At 41.0% G+C, this 25,869-nt stretch overlaps 1 protein-coding gene across 1 annotated transcript in view; it reads left to right on the top strand.

The window, feature by feature from the left end:
* gpr179 (G protein-coupled receptor 179) overlaps positions 1 to 25,869 on the top strand; it is a 46,548-nt gene that overhangs the window by 12,343 nt on the left and 8,336 nt on the right. Inside the window, exons 3-6 of the mRNA XM_075464297.1 lie at positions 1,722 to 1,818; positions 4,096 to 4,316; positions 21,680 to 21,822; positions 22,437 to 22,545. Of these exons, the coding sequence (XP_075320412.1) occupies positions 1,722 to 1,818; positions 4,096 to 4,316; positions 21,680 to 21,822; positions 22,437 to 22,545 (570 nt within the window). The remainder of the gene's footprint in view (positions 1 to 1,721; positions 1,819 to 4,095; positions 4,317 to 21,679; positions 21,823 to 22,436; positions 22,546 to 25,869) is intronic.

Raw genomic sequence — 25,869 nt, 5'->3', positions numbered from 1 at the left:
TGTATAGCAGTTGACAGATCTGCAAGTCTGTGTCTTCTTTATATATTTTTCTTTTTACAAAATAAAATAACTGAATGAACAGCCTCAAAGAGTGATGAATCCATCATTTTTTTTGCCAGGTGGTTGTACAAGATCTTTAAATTTGTGACTTCAGCATTTACAGTGGAGATTCTCTCAGTTTGAAAAGGTTTTAGCAGCAATTGTTTATGGAGACAGTTGGAAAAGGCCTGCTGTGTCAGAGAGGGCTTTACATTTGGTCTCTAATGTTCTGCTGTTGTCTTTTTCTTAGACATGCACTTCACTGATTCCTTGACTTTGGTTCATTTTAAAGGATTGAGACACACTGATACACACATACAATATTGAGACTTACTTACTTACTTACACTCTTATTTGCTTCGACAAAGCAACATTTCCATGTATCTTTCATCTGTTCTGTTAACTAAAGCAAATGTAAGCCATAGCTTTAACTACTAGTTGTTAGCTAGTATGGAACCTGCATCCTGCATCTCTTTGGAGGTATGATCAAAAACAATGAGATCATAAAGATCTCAAGTGCAAAAAAGTGAAGAAAAGTTCTTCTGCAAGAAGGTTCCCAGTTCGTGTTTTGACAGGCACGGGGGAGTGTGCGTGTATTCCCCTGTGCATGCATCAGTTGTCCCCAGGTACTCCAACATCCTCCTACAGGCCAAAACCCATCATGTCAGGTTAACCGATGATTCTAAATTAACCCTAAAAGTGGGTGGAAGTGTATATGGTTTTGTCTTGATTATCTCTGTGTGGCTCTGTGATGAATTAGCGGCGTGTTCAGAGTGTACTCTGGCTCCTACTTCAATGGCAGCTGGGATATGCTTCAGACCCCCCATAACCCTGAATAGGAAGAAGCGTTTATGGAAAATTGACGGATGAATGTTCCATATAAGATCATATTTTTCCCTTTTTGTCCCCACAACAAAACAACCACAAAATATCCATCTTCTTTGCCTTTCTTTAGGAAAAAATGATAGCAGGTCTTGGGAGCTGTTGAAAGTTCTGTAACTGGGATGTTTGCATGTAGTTATCAATTTCCACTTTAGTTTAGGACATTCTTTGTTACGGTTTTGAGGAGTTTGTTGTGAAGAACCCAAATGCAGACCAGCAGATAATCGGATCACGACATAAATACTGAAGAGAAGTGGTTAGTGAATGGAAGCAGCTGAGACAATTGGACACAGGTGAGTGAGAGAAGCAAATTATCTGAACATGAAGACTGAGGAAAGCATGAGAGAAATGATGGCAAAGACACAAAAACCAACTATGAACAGGAACCAAGGAATAACTATGAGTACAAGACCAATCAAAACTAGACAAATATAAAGAGCATAAATCCTAAAAACTAAATAACAGACAAGAAAACTGAAACCAAGACCTGAAATACAAAAACCCAAAGTCCAAAAATATCCACAAACTGTAACACTCTTTCCATTGACTCAAAACTAAATTCTAATTCTAATTGCGTTTTAAAGTTTTTATAAATTATGCTTTATCAACAAATGGTGCTGATGCTTTCTTTGGATGGGTAACACCTATTGCACCGGTGATAGTACTTTTGTGAGTTTATTAATAAATTTAATGTAATGCTTTTTGAAAAGCATTACATTAAAATTATATGAACTCACTAAAAAGTAATTACAATCTAAAACAAATATAAACATAAACTAAGGTCTCTTTCTCTTTTTCAGTGTGTGCCAGTTCCAGGCCGGGGCTTTCGGCTTGGTCAGTACTGCTGCCGCTGTAAAGAGGGATACTACAACCCTGAGATATCCCCCGAGGACTCAGGTAAGGCAACCAATATCAGTCCACACCAAGGGAAATAACTTAAAAATGTTAAAGCTTTTGGTCTTCCTTACTACACTTTATACTTAAGTAATAATTCTATTTTCAGTTACTAATTGACCAAACTGGAACCTTTTTCTCAGTCAATAAATTAGATATTATATAGATAATAATAGACATTAATATGTTTTTTTTTCCCCAAGTGTCAACAAGTTATTTTAAAAGACCAAACAACATTTGTTGGATCATACTTACAAGTATTCACTGTGTTGACAAAAATCTGTTGTAAGTCATTCATAAGTGTCCTCAACTTCAGCTGCTATTCAGAAATATTTGAAAACATATTAGTGAGCCATGAAGCTTTCACACTGATCCTGTTCAGTAGCTAGGTTGTGTGTGACACTGCTTTCTGTTTTGCATTTTGTTCCTTCTGTCTGTCCTGCTGCTGTGAATACTCATAAAAGCACCAAACAGCTGTTCATCCACTGCAGGAAAAAGAACTCAAAATATACTTGAAACTTCTCTTGCTTTGAGAGAGTGTCCCGGTGCTTTAGGAAATTACTGAGCCTTATGTATTCAATGTTTACTTTGAAACATTCTTTTCATAAATGAGAGAGGCTGAAGCTTGGAGATGACTTCCACTGACAGCCTGGAGAATTTGTGAATCATTGAGAGAAAGAATGATGTGTTGTTAGTTTGTGCTAACAATGACAGAATACTAAATATAACCAGACAAACTTACTAAGAAAACATCTAGGATTTACGGCTTGAGAAAAATATTGCAGTACACAGCTACATAGACATTTTAAAATGTAGATTTTAAAGATTAGGGCTCTCATTATAGTCAACTACAATGACATTACATAAAATCCCAATGAATAATGTAAATATAAAATTATGCTATTAGATTTTGATGATGCCATGAGTGGAGGAAACAAAAGCAGGACACAGGTAGAATTCAAAAAGGAAATATTTATTTTTTAATGGAGCAGAGGTCAAGCACATGTAATAAGTCCATATATATATATATGTATATATATATATATATATATATATATATATATATATATATATACATATATATATATATATATATATATATATATATATATTAGGGCTGGGCAACGATTCAAATTTTTAATCTAATTAATCACATGATTTCCCTGATTACTCATGATTAATCGCATTTGTACGCAAAATCCAAAAATGAATCCAAAAGTAGTGTATAGCTTTTAGCATTTAGTTTTATTTTAAATGTGCTGCCATTTGAATGAAAGTGCCATAACATTTGTTGCGCAAACACACTTTTAACATCAGCATTTTTATGTAGTTTTTATGTAGAAGCCTCGCTCCACTGTCTGTTTCCTTGAATGACTTGCTGCTATCAGTTGTGTGTTTTGCCTTTAAGTGATATTTTAGTCTGGAACTACTACGGTGAGAAGACAGTTCAACTTGGCAGTGTTTACAGATGACTTTGGTTCTGTCGACTCCGTCGTCTGGAAGAATTTTAAAATGAAAATGGCCGAGTAAAAGTTCCGTACCCTTCTCCATGTTTGGTGGATCCGCCAATTGCTTTCTTTTCCGGTTCCACAGCAGACAGCAACAGACTTTTACAAAATAAAAGCCTGTGAGCAACAGACTTTTACAATAATAAAATATATAGTAAAACAGGGGTGGTTTGTGGCGTAGTGGGTTGAGCAGGCACCCCATGTACAAGAGGCTATAGTCCTCGCTGCAGCTGAGCCCGGTCGAGTCCCGCATCGGACGGCCCTGTGCTGCGTGTAGTTTCCCCTCTCTCTGTCCCCTGCTTCCTGTCTCTCTAAACTTTCCTATTCATTAAAGGCACAAAAGCCCTCCAATTTATTTTAATATTTTTTATAAAAATAAAAAAAAATTGTAAAAAAAAAGAAAACATGCGTTAATAGGCGATAAAATATTTAACGGCATTAAATAATTGATGCGTTAACGCGATAATAACGAGTTAACTCGCCCAGCCCTAATATATATATATGTACATGGATGGATGGATGGCATCAACTGAGCAACGTGGTATTTGGCTAAACACAAAATAGATGAGGAGCAAACACAAGAAGCAAAAGTAACAAAATTATTCAAATATTAATGCTGGAAAATGTTTAATCAAGAAAGAAATACTTTGAAGACACTAATTGATAATCGTTTCCTATCCAGAGTTTGTGTACTTTACTGGTCACTTGTATGTGAAGTTGTCACATGGCTTTGTGTAGGTGGTGTACATGCATGTGTCTGTGTTTGATGCAGATGGAGGCTCCGTGAACGGCAGTGACAGCAGCAGTATGTGTTATCCAAACATGCCCATTTGTCTCCCATGTTGGCCGGGTTGCAAGAGCTGCCAAGACAGCACCCCCTGCAGGGTGCAGGAGGATGGACCACTAAGGGCTGGTGTGCTGGCCATCCAGGGGGTCTTCATGTTCCTCATCTTCGTCAGTATGCTGGTGGCCTACCAGCATCGTCGAAATCGGGTGAGTCAGATCTTTTGGCTTGGCAGGGATTCTATATGTATGACGTTAGGACAGAAGGACAACAGTAGATCAGTTCAAGACACTGAGACATGTTATGCGATTTTCATTGAGCAAAAACATCCACCTTTACCGCATAATATCTTTACAATCTTATATCACCATAACGTTTTTAATTATGTCAATCTCAGATGTTACACTGTAATCAGTTTTGGTTAAATTTCACAAAAGTTGTGAAAGCAACAGAGAGCAAAAACCTGTTTTAAGCAAACTGTTAGAGTGGCACTGGAAGCTTGATAAAATATTGCATATTATCATGTCTTCGACTTCCTGAATGAAAACAATACGGGTCTAATTTATTTTATTTTTTTTTTAAATTGTTTTTATTAGAGCTGAAGAAGGGAACAGAAAAACCAATATGTATACATATATACGACACATCCCACTATGGACATATGTCAGTCAACACAGTGAGTACAATAGTGACAAAACTTTGCCCAAAAAATGAAAATTACAATCCAACAGTTTCAGCCCTCTTTTTATATTTTCCCCCAACAGAAAAGGAAAATTAAACAATATAACTATACAAAATAACCCCCCCACCCCCCTCCCGTCCCAGCTCAAAGTCGACCTGATGAAAAAGAAAATACATAAATATATAATTCTTCAAATATGGCTACCCATATTGATACTCAAATCCAGATACAGCGGCAGGCACCTTCAGTTGGGCAGAACCTCCAAGTTTGCAAAATAGGAAAGAAAACATTGCCATTTTTGGTAAAACTTCTGTGTAGACCCTCGGAGAGTGTACTTGATTTTCTCAAGCTTCAAAAAGAACAACATGTCTTTAACCCAAAGGGATATCGAGGGACATTTATCAGACTTCCAGTGTAACAGTAAAATACGCCTAGCCAATAAAGATGTAAAAGCAACAATTTCCCTTTGATCAAAACTTAGCACCAAAGTAGGGCTGAGGATACCAAATATAGCAACAAGAGGACAAGGTTACAAATTTACTTTCAGAACAGAAGATGTAATTGAGAAGTAGTCAGACCAAAAATTATATAATTTGGGACAAAGAAAGAACATGTGGCCAAGATTACAAGGGGAGCCTTTGCATTTATCACATATATCCAAAACATCAGGGTAAATCTGAGAGAGTCTAGATTTAGAGAAATGAATCCTATGTACAACTTTGAATTGAATCAAACTAAGACGAGCACAAGACGAGGAAGATCGAATTCTGTCCATAGCGTCATCCCAAAGATCTTCGGTCAGCTGGATTCCCAACTCATTGTCCCATGCATCTCTAATTTTGACATTAGAATCGACCCTTAGATCTAAAATAAGACTATAAATCTTTGAAATCATACCTTTCTGAGGTGGATTACATGCAATCATCTTTTCCCAGGGCTGTTCAGGGGGTACAGAAGGAAAATTTGGAAAACATTTAGAGGCAAAATTCCGAATTTGTAAGTAACGAAACAAATCCGTACTGGGTAGACTGTATTTGGAAGATACATTTGCAAAGCTATCAAATACTCCTGATGTATATAGGTTTTTTATTTGTTTTAAACCCCTATCATACCAAACTGAAAATGTAGGGTCAGAAAGAGACGGAGGAAATGATTATTCGTCAAGGGGCTTGAAGATGAGGCATCAAAAAACTCAAAGCGCCTTCTAAATTGAAACCAGATTTTCAGTGTGTTAAGAAGAACTTGATTCTTGGTATATAAAGAGGGTCTTACAGGTAGTGAAGAAAAAATTAGAGCAGATAATGAAGACCCAGTACACGAAGATAACTCCAACTTGCACCACGGTGGAGTGGACGATTTAAACCAATAACTAATTTTTTGTATGTGAGCAGCCCAATAATAGGCTTGAGAATCAGGCAAAGCAAGTCCACCACTGAGTCTACATCTTTGCAATAATGTTTTGCGGACCCGAGGAGGTTTCCCTCTCCAAATAAAGCCACTGATCAACCTATCCAAGGAATCAAAAAAGACTTTTGGCATAAAAAGAGGAATAGACTGAAATAAAAAAAGGAATTTAGGTAAGATATTCATCTCGACAACATTGAGATATAAGATTAAGATATGCAAGACAGTGGGGACAGAAGTAGCGGGCTTAGATACATATAACAACAGGTCGTCCGCATATAAGGACAATTTATACTCTGTCCCACTTCGAGAAATCCCTGTAAATGAGGGGGAAGCGCGCAAGGCGATAGGGTCTAATTTATGAGACTATATTCATTTCGTCCCATGTCATACTTTGCCTCCACTATACTTATGTGACAGGTTAAACCATTGGTATTCCCCACCTTCCTGCCATGTCATGTCCACACACACTAAACAAAAAATTCTAGTTGTTAGTCTAGTTTCTGGTTTTTGTCAGTTCTACTAAAATTAACTTAAAATGTTTTTTTCCTCTAAACTTCTTATCTTTACTTACTGACACTGGAACGAACATGACTATGAGGTGGATATGCGACTAAGTGAAGGTTAGGGGCACGGACCTATTCTCTAGGGCTAGAACTGACCAGAATAGTTCTCAGAGGAAAGAGAGTGTAGTTGGACAAAATAAAAATGGTAGGCAAAAGGGAATTAAGCTCCAGGTTTGTCCTTGTGGATGACAGAAAGTAACATCAGTTAGAGGCCTTGCATCAGGGAAGAAAGAGATGTGTGGTAAAGGAAGGGCAGTGTGGCCAAATCGATCAGTACTTTTTAAGAAGTCAATCGAGTAAGTCGCATGAAGTCCAGCAGCAGGTAGAAAACCACAGTCCGAAGGATATCAATAACACAGCTACGGAGGGGGAGGAGGAGGTTTTAAGTAGGGATGCAGCTTATACTGAGGTGAACAGGCCAGTTATAGAGAGAAATATGGAGCAGAAAGCTAGAGTTAAGTTACCTAGGGCAAAAAAGTAATAAAGAATGGGAGGCAGTCAATAGAGATTTGTCGATGATATTGGGTAGGTTAGGAGGAAATGCAAGGGATAGGCTAGAGAAGATGGGAGATATAATTTACTCCTATGTTGTAGAAAGATTTGGGGTGCAAGATAGAAAGAGGGTTGAAAGAGTACATTTAGTTAAGTCTAGACGGCAAAAAGAGATGGAGAAATTGGTTAAGGAAAGAAGAAATTTAAGAAAGCAGTGGAAAAGAGCTACAGAAGAAGAGACGGAGGGAATTAATGTTTTGCAGGAACAAATGAGAAGCAGGCTAGCAATACTCAGAAGGGCTGAATGTCTTAGGAAAAAGAGAAAGAAGAAAGAATATGTAAGAATATGTGCATTTTACAGGGACCCGTTCAAGTTTGTTAAAGGATTGTTTAACCAGGAAAAGGGAGGGCAGCTTAAGGCAACAAAGTCAGAGGTGGAAGAGTATCTAAGAAATACATATTCAGATCTTGAGCAGCGTAGAGTAGTAGGCCTTCCACCTGACATGCCACCATTAGGAGAGATAGCTCATAAGATGGATGTTAGACCACCTAGGTGGAAAGAGGTTGAGGAGGAAGTCAGGCGTGCAAAGGCTTCGTCAGCCCCAGGGCCAAATGGAGTCCCCTACCGGGTTTATAAAAGTGCACCTGATAACCTAAAGTTTTTGTGGAGGCAATTAAGAATAGTTTGGGAGAAACAGGTTATTTCTAGAGCATGGCATAGGGCAGGAGGCGTTCTTATTCCAAAGGAGAAAGAGTCCTCGGACCTGAGTAAGTTCCGGATGATCTCTCTCCTAAATGTAGAGGGGAAGATTTTCTTTAGTTTAGTTGCACAGAGATTAGCTAGTTATTTAGAAAAGAATAGCTTGATAGATGCTACTGTGCAGAAGGCAGGAATACCAGGTTTCGCAGGGTGTTTAGAGCACACTAGCATGATTTGGCATCAGATTCAGACAGCCAAGATTGAGAAAAAAGACTTGCATGTTATATTTCTAGATCTAGCAAAAGCATTTGGTTCAGTGCCACATAGCCTTATTTGGAACCTGTTTGAGTATTTTAGAGTGCCCATAGTAGTTGTTAACTTAGTAAGAGCATATTTTCAGGATATTAGACTGTGCCTAAGTACAGCAGGTTTCACAACAGGTTGGCAGAGGCTAGAAATAGGCATTATGGCAGGGTGTACGATTTCTCCATTAGCATTTACAATGGCGATGGAGATAATTATTAGAGCTTCCAAGGGGGTTGTAGGTGGACGTCAGAGACGTCAGTATGGCATACGCCTTACACCAATTAGAGCATACATGGATGATATGACGTTGGTGACTACAACAGTGCCATGTATGAAGAGAATACTTGAGAGACTTAATAAAAATCTAAAGTGGGCTGGTATGAAAATCATATCCTACTAAGTCTAGAAGTATCTCAATAAGTAGAGGGAAATGAAGTGATAGAAAGTTTGTAATCGATGAAGAAAACATTCCAATAATTAGGGAAAAAGCAGTAAAGAGTTTAGGCAGGTGGTACCAGGCCAACATGAATGATGGAGCGCAGGCAGTGCAGTTTCGGAAAGATGTTGCTGAGGGACTGGATAGAATGGATAAATCAGGGCTTCCAGGAAAGTTGAAGCTGTGGTGTCTGCAGTTTGGATTGTTTCCTCGGTTGATGTGGCCACTGTCTGCATATGAGATTCCATTATCTATTGTAGAAAAAATGGAAAGATTAGTTAGTTTTTATATTAGGAAGTGGCTAGGTGTTCCTAGATGCTTAAGTACTGTGGCACTGTATGGGAAAGGCATACTCCAGCTCCCAGTATCTAGTCTAGTAGAGGAGTTTAAATGTACTAAAGTTAGGACAGAGCTCCTGTTAGCTGGAAGTAAAGATGTGGTAGTTAGCAAGGTGGTTCCAAACCCAACCAAGGGGAGGAAGAGGAAACCAAGAATGGCAGCTCAGGAGCAGAAGAAACTCTTAGACATGCAGAGATTGTGGGTAATGTGCAAATAGGCCGGGGAGGCTTAGGGCTTGGCCCAGGCAAACCAGTTTGGAGTAGAGCAGGTCCCAAGGAGAAGAGAAAGCTAGTTGTTGAGCAGGTTCGTAGACAGGAGGAAATGTGAAGGGGTGCAAAGGCAGTGGCTCAGGCTAAGCAGGGATGGTGGTTGAATTGGGAAGGTGTAGAGAAGAAAAAGCTTAGTTGGAAAGAACTGTGGAGTATGGACGAAAGGAGTATTAGATTTTTGATAGGGGCAACATATGATGTATTGCCAACTCCCCAGAACCTAAAACTCTGGGTAAATGGAGACCCGTTATGTTCGTTATGTTCAGGTACTGCAACTCTAAGGCATATTTTGTCAGGTTGTAAGGTTAGTCTGTCACAAGGCTGGTATACGTGACGACATAACCAAGTATTAAGAAGCTTAGCTGCCAGTATTGAAGATAAACAAAGTCAGGTAAACTTAGGAGGGTCTAAGGTGAAGAGAGTTGCAATTCAGTTTGTTCAAAAGGGGGAGAAAGTTAATAAGACGATAAAGAGGCACGGCAGCTTAGAGGATGCTTGTGATTGGGAGATGCAGGTAGATTTAGGAAATAAGCTTGTTGTTCCCCAGGAGATAGCCTCTACAAATCTAAGGCCTGATAAAGTCTTGTGGTCTAGGAGTAGAATGAGAGTCTATTTCATAGAGCTGACTGTTCCTTGGGAGAAAATAGTAGCAGAAGCATATTAAAGGAAAAAGCTGAGATATGTGGAGTTGGGGGGCAGAAGCAGAGCAGCGAGGATGGAAAGTTAGAATCTCTCTAGTGGAAGTAGGATGTAGAGGATTTGTTGCAAAGTCTGTTGTCTCATTGTTGAGGGAGCTGGGTGTAAGTGGACAGAGTGTGAGGAAAATAGTGAAGAAAGTATCAGATGAGGCAGTAAAGTCTAGTCAGTGGATTTGGATTAGAAGAAGCCATAGCAGCTGGGGGCCCAGCAGGGGCAGCACTTAGGGTAAACAGACTTTTGGAAAAGCAAAGAAGAAGTTCAAGATATTTAAGTGGAGGGTGTGGCCCATGTGAGCCTTTTGAAACCAGGTGGCCATTTTGGGTGAGTTGGCTTTGAGTGTGTTGTATGACTTTGTTTTTGCTGGCATTTTTAGTGATTATAGGACTGTTTAGGTGAGTTTGTCTGCTGAATCTGCTAGTGTGTCTTGTCCTGCCTCCACCTCTGGCACCCTCTATATTTTCATTACCCCCTACCCGAACCAGGGTTTGAATCCCATTCCTACTTATCTTTACCTCTTTTATTTCTCCCCCTACCCGAACCAGGGTTTGCATCACCACCCCGCTGTGACTGGTGTGCAGTTGGTGAGAGTGAGTTGTATGGCTTTGTTTTTGCTGGCATTTATAGTGATTATAGGACTGTTTAGATGAGTTTGTCTGCTGAATCTGCTAGTGTGTTTTGTCCTGCCTCCACCTCTGGCACCCTCTATATTTTCATTACCCCCTACCCGAACCAGGGTTTGAATCCCATTCCTACGTATCTTTACCTCTTATTTCTCCCCCTACCCGAACCAGGGTTTGCATCCCCACCCCGCTGTGACTGGTGTGCAGTTGGTGAGAGGCTGAGGTAGCTTGTGGCTGTAAAAGATGGTTGTTGTGGTGTGAGGAGCAGTGTTGGCTGGCATTAGAGGGGTGACTCTGGGACGCCAGTGGTCATTGTCTAGCCTCCTGGAGGTGTCGTGGGCCCAATTAGACGAAACACTGATGAAACGAGGTTCCCACCTGATGACCCCAATGACATGTTGGTCAGCATTGCTCACTGATCTATATAGGGAGTATAGGGAATTATTCACTGAGTCTGGTCCATTTTTTTTTTCCTTTAACCCAAGTTTCTTGTGTTTACCTTGAATACAGGCAAAGTCTGAAAAAAAAACAAATAGTTAAGCCACACTCATGTATGATCATTCCTTTATCTTCCATTATTCAGAAACAGATTTCTGTTGATTTATTTTTTTTGTGATTGTGACTTCTAGTATTAAAGGTAAAATGCTGCCTAACCACAGCCACATCAGGATGTAATCTGTTTAGCTGACTGAAGATAAACTAGATTCTTAAAAATCAATCCAATGGATGCTTTTCTCCCTCCAACCAATGACGCCATTATTCAAGATCAAGTTTGATTGCTAATAGCACTCAATTTCTAATGTAATTTTGTTCAGTGGTAGAAAGACGGTGGGAGAAAAAGGTGCAAGGATTAAGCCTCTGATTTGACTCAGCTCGTTGGGACAGAACAGCTCCAATGCCTACCTTTGCATGCCTATACATCTACCCCCACAATGATTTGTTTCTCAGGGTCTTGCTGGGTTAGAATAGGTGCTGTGACCAGATGGTTCTGAAGACTTTGGAACTCCTGTTTTGCCTCCTCTGACCAAGAAAAAACTGATTTAGTAGAAATAAACTTATTTAGGAGTGAAGCGATGCCACTTGATAAATCTGTAAAATTGAGCAAAGCCAAAGAAACGAGTTGTTTGAAATTGTCCACTCTTCAACCGCTTTAACCATAGCCAGATCCATTTTGATTTGTCCCCGTTGGATGATGTATCCCAAAAAATTGACTGTGTCCATGTGAATTTCACATTTCTCTGCTTTGACAAACTACTTGTTCTCAAGTAGAGGCTGAAGAGCTTCGTGAATGTGTGTCTCGTGTTGTGTCAATTTGCATTAAAAAATTTATGTCATCGATACATGAAGATAAAGTGGTTAAAAGAAATCTTAGGACGTCATCTAAAAGCTTAAAAATCTGCAGGTACATTTGTTAATCTGATGGGCATGACAAGGTATTAAAAATGTCCAAGAGGTGTATTGAAGGCGGTCTTCCACTCGTCCCCTTCAAGAAATACAAAATAAGTTTTAGGTATTTCTGAGATTAAGTTTAGTGAATATCTGAGCTTCATCCAAAATATCAAAAGCAAAACTAAGTGGAAGAGTTTTTTTTTTTTTCAATAGTGATTTTGTTGAATCCTCTGAATGAGCAATGAATGCAAGGTCGTCGGGAACCATCCTTCTTGTCCTCAAAGGAGGCCCTCAGAGGAGAAGACGACGGACGAATGATGCCTGCTGATGCCACCTCTCTCGGGTTCAGCCTCTGTTGGGTCCATTTTAACCTTTTGGCCAGTTCATTCTCTTATGAATACCAGTATAATAGGACCCATTTGTATTGACATAACTCCGATGACACGTTCGGATTTAAAAGTTATATTTACAAAAGGGAATTGTGCTGAAGAATGTCCTAAAAGGAAAAGAAGTCCCAACTGTTGATAGGGAAGGAGAGTACGGTCTACAGAAAGGAGGAGAGCGGGTGAGTTTCCAAATGTTAATAATGTCCAAAAGGTGGTAGAGGATGTTTTACTGAATGAGTTGGATTTCCTTTGCAGGTTTTGAATGGTTATGTTCCTCAGATTTACGTGGTAGCGGTGTAGAGAGGCTTTCAAACAGGTAAGTGACTTGAGACTGAAGATGAAAATGCTGAATGTTCCTCGTGAAAAGTCCAGGTGCTGACTTCCATTCTGCCTCGGCGAAAAACTTGAAATAAGGTGAATCCAAGATTTCTCATCTCTGAAAATGAAGGAAAAACATTTTACCACAAGTCTTTACAGAACACAAGACAAATACAAAGTTTCACCGAGCAATACTGCTGGTGAGCAGATGAACTGGATCCAACTGAAGTGCAGATCCAGACTTCAAAGCAGAACGCAATCAGGCAGTCACTTGTGCATTGAATCCCCAATGATGCAACACTGAGCACAGCCTGAGGAAAAAACAGGATCAACCACCCAAATCACAGAAAACACATAGATTGCAACACCCCCGTGGAGGGATGAGAACATAGTCCACCAAACACGGGCTGGCGGAGGGGGTCTGGACAGAGGGAATGGACAATAGAAAAAAGAAAACACAAAACAAGACAAATACAGGCCCAGAGACCACCCAAGGGCTAACAAGGCTTCACGGTGGCCCAGCAGAGACGAAAATAGGAGACCGGAGAAACCAACGAGACAGAAGCCTCTCTGGGGGCTGGAGGAACTGGCAACAACCTGGCAAATGGCCAGAGATGTAGCAATGAAGAAGCTGGGACTAGAGGCCTGCGCGGGACAGAATTTACAGTCCCACGCCCGCCCGCTACCGCAAAAAGATAGGATTTTTAGTCCCGCCCGCAATTCCCGCATGATTCAGACGTTCGCGTTACTTCTCACGGAAGTTCTTGTCATTGGCTTGAGGAAAGAAACATGATCTTAGCTGCGCACACCACTGTCCGATCCTTCACGTGGGGCACATAGTGCAGGAGCGCATTAGATGGCACAAGCGGCTGAGGCTTTACAGCAATAAGCTGTTAGATTCGGTTCTTTTAGAAGGAGGCTTAAGAACGGACCGAAGTAATTCAAGTGAAAATAAAGTGTTTATTGGTGGTCACACATCAAAGCATATCAGCGCTGGGCTCAGTGGAACAGAGCTCCCGCAGGAAGTCTGTCAGACTGGCCATGATTTCCGGTTATCATGTTTATTTATAGTGTCATAGGTTGGACTCACATTCGACCGAGTATGATTGGACATGAGTAGGTTCAACATGGTTCGTCATATTCTCTGGATCAGCCCAAAACAATGTGTGTGTGTGAATCTGCCCTTGCTTTACCAGGCTTTCCTAATTGTTTTGTCTTTCTACTCCTGGATCACTTTAGGTCATATGGAAAAGTACTGAGACTTATTTCATTTATAATGTCTAAGAACAAAGCCAATTTTAACAATCCCCCTTTTGAAGTGATTTTATCATTTCAACTAATTCAGTCAAATAACTGCGGTAGGACTGTCATTTTCTGTATTGTGTCACATCTGTATTAGCAGTAGCAAGACTTTAGCAGCCACCCCCCAAACTGCAAGAGCCACTTACCTTTTGAGATGTAGCACAACCAGCTAGGAGATTTCTGTCATCCCCCTTTTGATGTGACTTCATGTGTTATTATGTAAGCTCATGTGTAAGCTGGTCTTCTTTGCAATTAAAAGCAGCAAGCAAATCTTCATTGCACAGGCCTGGAAATAGTAAACATAATTCTAATGCTTAAGCTACACCTTCAAATCCAGACTATTCCATCATTTCACTCGGAACAGAAACTCTTTCCGAGATGGTTAAGACCTTCATAAGTCACTGATTATAACTCTGCAAATAAGCACATTTAGAAAATAATTGTGATGCGTTAGCAAAACTTTCTATATCAGGAGTGTTAATCAAGAGTCTAGAAATAGAGACTCTTTTCTAGTAAGTTTAAAACCTTCCCCACTCAACTGATAATAACTCCGCAAATGAGCACATTTCTTAGAAAATAATAATTTGCCATATGTATTGTGTGTATGTGGCCCCGAACCCATCCTCCGTGTGGAATCTTTGTTCATAATGGCCTAAAACCTTATGTGGTTAGCAAGGCCTTGCTTCCCCATAAGTACCATAACAACACAACACTGATTAATCAACAAATTTCACATCATTTCTATTCTACTGACACTCAAACCTTGCCTAAGGCAATTAACATTACCAGCTAGGTTCGTCCACCGTTTGCAGCGGATAGGAGCGAAAACCCGATTGCTGGACCGGGAAAAATTCACCTATGGCCCCAGTTCCACTTGGCGACCGACCACCTTAGGTCCCGCTCCAAACAGCCGAGTCACCCCACTGGCCATTGACATTTTAAAAATGATTCATTATCTGCCTTTAAGAGGACTTATCTAAACACTTTAAAAAATGAAACACAACAAATGTAAATTTAACCAAGGCTCGAGTATATGAGTATATTAGCCTCTTGAACAATTATGATTAACTTTCTAAATGATATATCTTTCTTATATGACCACATGACGAGTCGTGTGGTCTCTTGTGGTCCAATCCTGTCGATGCTCTGTTTTCCTCTTGGCTGAACGTCTGTTCAGCACTCTGATCCGGAACTAATCTTGGAAGGAGAGGTCACCAGTACATCGCTTCCTTGAGGGATATTCAGCATCCCTCTCCCTAACTAATGTTCTTTTGTGACAATTTATTTCGTTTTGTAGTTCTCCACCATCATCTTGGCATGATGGGCAAGGCTTCCCAGAACTCAAGCTTATGAGTCCTCCGGCCGTACGTCCTGTAGTGGTTCTGAATCTGTGGAATAATATTAGGGAATCTCGCAGCGCAGTAGTGTAAAATGTCATTTGCACTGTATTTCTATACTAGGGTATCTCTCTTTGATAGGTTCAATTTCAATGCCCAATTCATTCTTTATTTATTTATTTATTATTAAAAGTTGATTGTTGATTGTTGTTTATGTGTCATGGTCCCGAAACTGTGTAACGATTTTTCCACAGCAGAATAAATGGAGGATGCAGAATTGCTCATGAATGTTGGACAGCAAGCAGATGAGAATTCTCCTATTATCCTAAAAGCAAGGAGGATACCATATGTGCTGATGTTGAGGTTAATCGTGATGATGTTTCCCTAATAATTTAGAGTTTGTTTCACAGCAAGAGAAAGGAGATGGCACGGGATTTCTCAGTAAGGCTGCACAGCAGCTTGATGACTATTCTAGTTCCTTAAAACAAGGGTTATACCAACTGGCCAGTTGTTTTTGTTTTGGTTTATGTTTATTTTGTTATTTCTTTGATTTTCTTTTGGTTTGTTTATTTTGACTTTGGTTTTGTTTGGGGTCCATATGAAAAATAAATGAAAAATGAATTGGCATTGAAATTGAACCTATCAAAGAGAGATACCCTAGTATAGAAATACAGTGCAAATAACATGTTGCACTACTGCGCTGCGATATTTGCTAATATTATTCCACAGATTCAGAACCACTACAGGACGTACGGCCGGAGGACTCATAAGCTTGAGTTCTGGGAGGCCTTTCCCATCATGCCAAGATGATGGTGGAGAACTACAAAACGAAATAAATTGTCACAAAAGAACATTAGTTAGGGAGAGGGATGCTGAATATCCCTCAAGGAAGCGATGTACTGGTGACCTCTCCTTCCAAGATTAGTTCCGGATCAGAGTGCTGAACAGACGTTCAGCCAAGAGGAAAACAGAGCACCGACAGGATTGGACCACAAGAGACCACACGACTCGTCATGTGGTCATCTAAGAAAGATATATCATTTAGAAAGTTAATCATAATTGTTCAAGAGGCTAATATACTCATATAGTCGAGCCTTGGTTAAATTTATATTTGTTATGTTTCATTTTTTAAATATTTAGCTGATTCCTCTTAAAGGCTGATAATGAATCATTTTTAGAATGTCAATTGCCAGTGGGGTGACTCGGCTGTTTGGAGCGGGACCTTAGACTTTGAACGGTAATAAGTTGGTCGGTCGCCAAATGCAACTAGGGGCCATAGGTGAATTTTTCCCGATTCAGCAAACGGGTTTTCGCTCCTATTCGCTGCAAACGATGGACGAACCTGCTGGTAATGTTAATTGCCTTAAGCTATGTTTGAGTGTCAGTAGAATAGAAATGATGTGAATTTTTAATTAATCAGTGTTGTGTTGTTATGGTACTTATGGGGGAGCAAGGCCTTGCTAGCCACATAATGTTTTAGGCCATAATGAACAAAGAGTCCACACAGCGTGGGTTCGGGGCCACATACACACAATACATATAGCAAATTGTTATTTACATATAATCTATTAAGAAATGTGCTCATTTGCGGAATTATTATCAGTTGAGTAAGGAAGGTTTTAAACTTACTAGAAAAGAGTCTCTATTTCTAGAATCTTGATTAATACTCCTGATTTAGAAGGGTTTGCTAACGCATCACAATTATTTTCTAAATGTGCTTATTTGCAGAGTTATAATCAGTGACTTATGAAGGTCTTAACCATCTCGGAAAGAGTTTCTGTTCCGAGTGAAATGATGGAATAGTCTGGATTTGAAGGTGTAGCTTAAAGGGACACTATGTAATAAATTAAGTCATTTATTAGCTCAAATCAACATATTCATTCATAAGTTAGTCCTCATTGGTGTAAAATGATCTCTGTCAAAAATCTCACTTATCCTCCTGAGTGAAGAATAACTTGTCTGTATCTACATAGAGCAGGTAAGCTCTATGGAGGCTGCCATGTCCTTCCGCTCTATGAAAAATGACGAAGTGCCGAGAGGGACATAAAGCACTTCGAATCGCGATTTCCCCACCAGGCCTACAAGCAGAAATGACGTCATTGTGACGTCATTTCCGCCAAATGGCTTATTACAGCCGCTAATGCTAAATAGATTTTATTCCTTGGCACATATGTCTTTGTGTTCATTAGCTTTCTTTTTGTAAGTGCATCATCTTCTTCTTATTATTATTATTCCTATGCTCCCCCTGGATATCTTCTTTTTGGCGTTATGCTCACATTTGTAAACTGTTATTTTGTTGATTTACTAATAAAGTTTAAAAAAAAAAATGCTAAATAGATTTTATCTCGTAAATGATCCCACTAATAATGCACTGATTGTTACCAAACTTCTGCCGTAGTACACATAGGCTCTTAACTCACAAAACGAGGCATTAGAAAGTTTGTAAGTTTACCGGGAGTTTATTTACCGCTGCTAATGCTCCTATTGCTAACGCAGGCTAATGCTAAGGCTGCGTCGACGTCACTTCCGGTAACTCCCGGAATATGACTAATTGCATTGCTTGCACACCAAAGGAGATGTTATGTTATCTGACATGTTATCTGTCATCTGTATTTATAGTGTTGTTGTATGTGTGTTATATAATCCTTTGTACTGTGTGTCTTGATTTCTTTTTGTTTGTATGGACCTTGAGTCTGAAGCTATAGCTTCTTGAATCTTGACACATTCCGCTTGCCGTAGTTCAAGAAGTTGCAGCGCACATTTGAAAACGTGAGGCGCTAGAGAGCAAATTCATTCAACTTTGCAAAATAAAATTGCACCACTAGATGGGGGAAGAAATTACATAGTGTCCCTTTAAGCATTGGAATTATGTTTACTATTTCCAGGCCTGTGCAATGAAGATTTGCTTGCTGCTTTTAATTGCAAAGAAGACCAGCTTACACATGAGCTTACATAATAACACATGAAGTCACATCAAAAGGGGGATGACAGAAATCTCCTAGCTGGTTGTGCTACATCTCAAAAGGTAAGTGGCTCTTGCAGTTTGGGGGGTGGCTGCTAAAGTCTTGCTACTGCTAATACAGATGTGACACAATACAGAAAATGACAGTCCTACCGCAGTTATTTGACTGAATTAGTTGAAATGATAAAATCACTTCAAAAGGGGGATTGTTAAAATTGGCTTTGTTCTTAGACATTATAAATGAAATAAGTCTCAGTACTTTTCCATATGACCTAAAGTGATCCAGGAGTAGAAAGACAAAACAATTAGGAAAGCCTGGGAAAGCAAGGGCAGATTCACACACACACATTGTTTTGGGCTGATCCAGAGAATATGACGAAGCATGTTGAACCTACTCATGTCCAATCATACTCGGTCGAATGTGAGTCCAACCTATGCAATAAGTACAGATGATAACCGGAAATCGGGGCCAGTCTGACAGACTTCCTGCGGGAGCTCTGTTCCACTGAGCCCAGCGCTGATATGCTTTGATGTGTGACCACCAATAAACACTTCATTTTCACTTGAATTACTTCGGTCCGTTCTTAAGCCTCCTACTAAAAGAACCGAATCTAACAAAGCCTACCCAACATACCTACCAAAATCTACCGTGAATATTAAGAATAATACATTGTACATATGTTATATGCCACTCCTCACATTTCCATTCTTGGAAGTAAAAGTATATATTTTTAATTAATATGATTTTAAACACAGCGTGATGGAGCCCCGCCCCCTACTTTGAGTGGATTTGAGCATAAATATCTAAGCCTACAGCTCACGTTACATTGATTTAAATGCAAACAAGTGGAATGAAAACAATATGTGTTATTAATTGCCCTACCTTTTCTAAACCCAGAATGTTGAAAATGTAACATGTAATCCAATTATTATTTAAGTAGGTTAACCATGCCCTGTCCCTCGTCGTTGTGCAATGCGCATCTCCTGAATAAAAGGAGAGATGGATCGCTCTTTTGAACTTCTTTTAGTTAGGCTTTATTTCTTCTCAGTTGTTTTCAGCAGCAGGAGATCATTATAGCTTTTATATTAAACACGTTTTTAGTTAGCGGGACTGCAGCTTTTCACCGCTCCCGCACTAGGCACTCCCCCTCCCGCCAGAGATTGGTAGAACTTTGGGGAAAGAGGGAGAGTTCTGTGAGAATGTGTGGAAGAAGCTACGGGACAGATACGTGAAGGTAAAGAAGAGGGCAGAGACTCGAAGTGGTGATGCCGGGGGCTTCAGACCTTCACCTCTATTGACTGAATTAAAAAAATAAAATTATCCAGATACAGCAGCAGTATCGTTGATGACAATATTCCTGCTCTTGGCAGTGGCATTGTTTTCTTCTCGACTTTCGTGGTTGTAGAGTAGCGGTAACCTTCACGTAGCAGCGACACCTCTGTGACGGAGAAAATTGCAACTACTGGCGCATCGACTTTGCGCCACTATATATAGCCACCACGAAATCGTGACGTCATCAACACCGCTCGCACTAGCAGTTGCGGCAACCATGCTAGAGCCTTAAGACTGCTACAGCCTCAGTCTTCCTCAAAGACTTTGCTCCAGCCTCAAAGTTAGCAAAGGCTCAGAAGCAGACTAAACAGGAGCTGGACCAGTAACAGAAGAAGACTGTGGCTCAGGCATTGTTGCTGGCTCTAGCTTGGATGACGGCTTGGGCTTGGATGTAGCCTTTGCCTTGGATGTAGCCGAGGAGGTAAGGTGAAGATCCTTGGAGTCTTGCTTCCTTCTGGAAGGTCTTTCAGAAGACTGCACTGGAGTCAGCTCCTGCTGATTTTTAAGGAGCTGGTCCCACTTTTTCTTGGCCGACTGCCAGTGGAAAAACTCAAAGATAGTGATCACCTCTCAAAGATTAAGGCTAAAACAAATCAAAACTATACAAATACAAACAGAATAAATCTTAAGTTTAAACCAATGCCTCAAAACACCAAGAATTCAAACAAAAAAACAAACTAGAAGCAAAGAGACAAGAAAAAAGGAATCCAAAGTCCAAAAAAATCCACAAACCCTAATAGTCGAAGACATACGGCCACATGTCTAATGATACAACTACAAGTCAATTATCGACCTTTGGCCCAGGGTGGCCTGCTACATGGTACACTTATGAACCACCTTATGCCTGATGGTGTTTGCAATGGACAATCCATAGCCCCTTTCACACTAAGGAAGAACCCACGTTTAATTCGCAAATTTAGTGTGTCCGCTGTTCCTTTCACACTGACAATCCGGGCTGGGGTGTCAACTCGATTCACCATTTGACCCACGTCGGACCCTAGTCTTTTTGCTGAGCCGAATTTGATGTGAAAGCAATTGACGCGGGATGGACGTGGGCGTTCCAGTGGTTGCCGAAAGTTTGTTACCTTGCGCCTCACATGTGGCTCAACAAGTTCCACAACAAAGTCGAAGGTTTGCTGCGACATCCGAAAATGCTTTCTCCACTCGTCGTCATCAAAACTGTTCAGATCATTGGACCAAAACACCAACCCTTGTGGTCTTGCCATCTTCCACACTCTTCTTGCAGACACATGTGTGTTCAGAGCCATGACAGCTAAACGTCTTTGTCGATTGCGTCGACGCTGTTCGCGTCAAGTTGATTTCCTCAACTTGGACATTATAGTGCTCTTGTATTCTCCGCATATGTTCTTCGGCGGCATCCCACGTTGTGACCATCCACACCCCGTAAAATAACATCTCCATGAACTGCATATACACTTGCATGACCGAAACAAACAGCCAGCAACAAAAACAAGTCCTCAAGGTGTCCCGCCATCGTTGGTTTGAAAAATTTGATGTAGACAGGTGTATTTAGGCCTGCCTCCGACGCATGGGTTGTGCCTACGTCATTGTACACGCCCAGCATTTTATGTGTTTCGTGTGACGCTCTGCCACTAGGCAACGCCCCCGGAACTCAGCTTCAGGCGGCACGGATCACCTAATAACATGAAGTGGCAATTTGGACCCGCGATGGTAGCGGGCACCCCCTCCAGGACACCACCCAGAGACTCCAAGAAGGCAGGGTAATTTAAGGTGCTGTTTGGTGCATACGCACAAACAACAGCACTTGCAGCCACAAGGTGACCCCTCTGACCACTGTGGAGAAGTCCAACACTGAGGTCCTAAACCTGCCGCCCAGCCCCCTGGGCAACTCCGGAGTATAAGAGAGTCCAGCCTCTCTCCATGAGTTTGGTTCCAGAGCTCACACTATTTGTGGAGGTAAGCCCAACTATATCTAGTTGGAACCACTCCATCTCACACACCAGCTCAGGCTGTTTCACTGCCAGCAAGGTGATGTTCCATGTCCCAAGAGCCAGTTAGCAACATTGAGGGCCCAGCTCTCCGAGCACCCAACCTTGAATTTGCTCCCCACGAGTGGTGGGGCAATGTGGAAGTGGCCTTCTGTTGCTCCTTTGGGGTGCCCCAGGAGCCAAGGCTCAGCTACCACACTTGCCGGTGAGGCCCCTTTCACCCACCTCTGGTTTTTCATCCATCCATCCATCATCTATCACTTCTCCAGGGATCAGGTCGTGGGGGCAGCAGCTTGAGCAGACAAAGCCAGACGTCCCAGTCCCAGCCACTTCCTCCAGGTCTTCTGGGGGGTCCCCAAGGCGTTCCCAGGTTAGCAGAGAGAACATAGTCTCTCCAACATGTCCTGGGTCTTCCCCGGGGTCTCTTCCCAGTGGGACGTGCCCGGAACACCTCACCAGGGAGGCATCCAGGAGGCATCTCAACCAGATTGACCGGTAAATCGAGAGCTTCGCTTTTGGCTCAGCTCCTTCTTCACCACGACGGGCCGGTGCAGAGCCCGCATCCCTGTGGACGCCACACCGATCCGCCTGTCAATCTCCCGCTCCATTCGCCCCTCACTCGTGAACAAGACCCCGAGATACTTGAACTCCTCCACTTGGGGAAGGATCTCATCCTCTGGTTTTCGTTCCACATTTTCTTTTGCTCAGTACAAAAGATGGATAATCTAAAGATGTGTGATACATGTGTCAGGGACAATAGGGATTTGCAGAATAGAAGATTTGGCGCAAAATGAAAATGCACATTTTTATGGGCTTCAGCTTTGTTATATTTCTTCATCTCCTCTCCTTACACCTCCAGAGGATCCGGGCATCCGGCCTCCTGCTCCTGGAGATGATCCTGTTCGGCTCTCTGCTTCTCTACTTCCCGGTGAGTTTCCAACTGAGTTGGCTTGCTAAGTGTTGCAGATCAAAGCTCTTTATAGAAGACTGCACAGCACAGTGCTGAGGATTATATCATAATGGATGATTCATAGAAAGGTGAATGGGGTATATGTATTTTGTAATGGCTTGGGTGGGTACATAGTCAACATTTCGTAACATCCCCCTACTCTAGTCATAATTCTCAATCAATTATGAGACCAATCAAAGAGCCGTCAACGGAAGCCTTTTTCATCCATCTGAGAGTGTCAGCTGATGAGAGCTTGTTGAGCTTGTTCATGCAAGGGTTAGGGTTCGTGTGTGCAGAGCTACAAATGTTTGGGAAATTAATTATTGTGGGCTGTGTGTGGCTGATGTCTCTGATCCTCTGAACTACATACTGTAATTTCAAAATATAAAAAGCGATGATCATTTAACGAGTGATTTGCAGTGGAAGGAGTAGTCGGGTCCTCTGCTGAGGTAAAGCAGTAAAAGCACAGTGTAGAAATACTGTGTATACTACATTTAAAAGTTTTACTCTAGTATTAGTAATATTAACATGGCAGCTAGCACATTGGGTCCAATTATCATTAATAAATGGGAATTAAATATAGTGCTCGCTTGCAATGGCATTTTCTCTGAGCATCATTCAAGTATTATCTTAACTTACAATGTGTTTATTACGTGTAGATTATCTAAATCTATAAAGTAAATGGAGTTACTCTAAGATAAAGACATGATGAATGTAGTTGGGTAAGAAAAGCACACACATTATTCACCTTCAAAGTGTGGTGTAGTAGAGGTTGCAAATGTGTTAGATGCACTTGATCTAAAGAAACAGGACATCCTTGATGAAAGTGTGTGAAAATGTGTTCAGTTTGGCAGAAACCACTTAAGAGAGGGGTTCATTTCAGATTTTAAGATATTTTGTAGGGTGCCATTTGGGATTTGTTGTGAACATCAGTTTGAATTCAGAAAAAAAGTCAATTTCAAGTCTTCTTTACAGCCTAGCTGGAAAAGTAAATCTGTGGTTCAAATTTTGATCAAAGCATACCTCCAGCAACCTCGTAATTACCATGAGTAGGAGACATAGAAGGGCCAGCTGGCCACATCAGGTGTTGAGGAACCAGGGAACATGAGAACGGGTCCCAATCCCAATTACAAAGCCTTGATAACTTTAATACAACTGAAGCTGACCTGAGATGGATGATTGTGAATAAACTGGATACTTGGAGCCTTTTGCCAAGGCTAATCCACCCGGGGCTAAGATTTAACAATACTGGAAAAGCAAATGGGAAAAAGAGTCCTCATATAACAGCAATGCTTCATGGCTTGTGGATCTGAACCACCCACAAAAAGAACCAGTGACAATCATGGTGCCAGACATCAAAGAAAGGATCTGACAGTCTGACTATAGCCTAGAAATCAGAGCCCCAAGTGACAGTTCACTCTATCAGCTCAGTAGGATGTCACTATGGTATGGCCCATTTCATCTAAAAGTTCAAACGGATCACCTGCTGAAGGGCGTACTTGACCAGCCCACAATAAGCCTGCTCTTTATTTAACTTCTTATTAGTACAGTTAGATTATCTATAGATCTCTATAGATAACCTTGATCATCTTCAAACATACAACAGTATCAGGTCTCACTATCCATCACCCTCTGAATATAAGGACAATATAGACCAATATGGTAGGAAATCCAGGGTTATCCCACTACTGACAGAGAAACAGACATAGACTTGTTGGATTTTGTCTTAACTTACCTGAGGAAGCTAAAAAATCATTCAGGGAGAATGTACTCTGGACAAATGAGACTGACTTGGAGCTTCTTCTGCATTATTCTACTGTTTACAGAAAACAAAATTAGGATAGAAGGAAAGAACACAGTTCCCACATTCAAACATGGTTAAGGTTCAATTATGTTTTGTGGCATGATCCATGCGTTTTGAATTTTCCTTTGCCCTGGTTTTTGTTGTTGGTCTTTGGTTACTTCCTCTTTTAATTTGTAAGAACTTCTCCCTTGGTTGGTTAATTGCATTTTACTTCCTTTCCTGTGTTACACAAAGGTTTAAGTTACTGATTACACTCACCTGTGTCCTATTCCCTCATCACTCCCTCAGTATGTAGACTCCTGGTTTTCTGCTGTCTGCTATTGAATCATTGTCATTTTTCACACCCATGTTGCTGCTGCTGCCGTTTCTGTTTCTGTGTTTTTTTGGTTAAAATAAATTTTAAGGGTCATCTCACCTTTGTCTGCACTTGGTTCTGCTCTTTCAACAAATGGTGACAGTTTTGGCCTCTTTTGCTGCCATGGACAATTCACATGGCATTTTGAAAACTGAAGACTAGAATAATATTCTTGGCTGCAATCAAGAGATAAGAAAGCTGTGTTTCCAAAAATACACCTATTCGTTTCAGACAAAGACATGGAGAGGTCTCAAGTAGCCAGCCATAGTTTAGATCTAAATTCCATTTAGCACCCTCAGTGAGATTTTAAAATAGCAGTTGGAAGAAGATAGCACTCAAATCTGTTGCAATTGCAAAATTTTCTGGGAAATGCGCTGTGTTATCTTTTTTAATCAGAGATGGGGTAACCCCCGCAATGTGACCGTTAAGGAGAGGGTATGCTGTCCAGACATTAGCCGCATTCGGACAGAACAGTTCTAAGAGCGCAGTTCTAAGAGTGCAGTTCTAAGAACGGTCCACTTCGAATTTCGTTCTAATAACTGCCCTTCCCCAGGGGAAGGCGCTAATAACTGGTGCTAATAACTGCCCTTCCCCTTGTCCGTGTTGTATGAGTAAACATTTCAGCCGTGACAACATGACAAGGGGCGTAGCTACCAGCCACCAAACACCTACATTAGATGTGTTCCTATAGAACCCAGAAAAGACCCAGCCTCGGAGAAGGAGCTGAAATGGTTATAGGAACTGAGGGTCGTTGTACCTAGTTCCTGTATGTCCGAATGTGGGAAAAAACGGCTGAAAAGGTTATAGGAACTGCAAAAGGTTCCTACAGTGGGAATGCGACTAGTGAACTGCTGTCAGTTGGTTTCCGTGCGTTCTATGCGCCCAGAGAGTTCCTATATACAGTCGTCATCGTTGTTTACATTCCACCAACGAAGTCATCCATGACGCCGTTGCTAGGATACAGACCCAACATCCTGAGGCATTCATTGCAATCACAGGGGATTTCAACCATGTCTCTCTATGTGTGTATGTATGTATGTGGACTGTCCAACACGTGGAGAAAGGACATTAGAGTTGTTCTATGCTAACGTGAAGGAGGTTTACAGGGCAGTGTCTCTTCCACTACTGGGTAGATCTGATCACA

Source organism: Odontesthes bonariensis, chromosome 4 (genome assembly GCF_027942865.1).
Source record: "Odontesthes bonariensis isolate fOdoBon6 chromosome 4, fOdoBon6.hap1, whole genome shotgun sequence".
NCBI classification, from domain to species: domain Eukaryota; kingdom Metazoa; phylum Chordata; class Actinopteri; order Atheriniformes; family Atherinopsidae; genus Odontesthes; species Odontesthes bonariensis.
The sequence above is the reverse complement of the archived record's forward strand: the minus strand, read 5'-3'. Positions and strand labels throughout refer to the sequence as shown.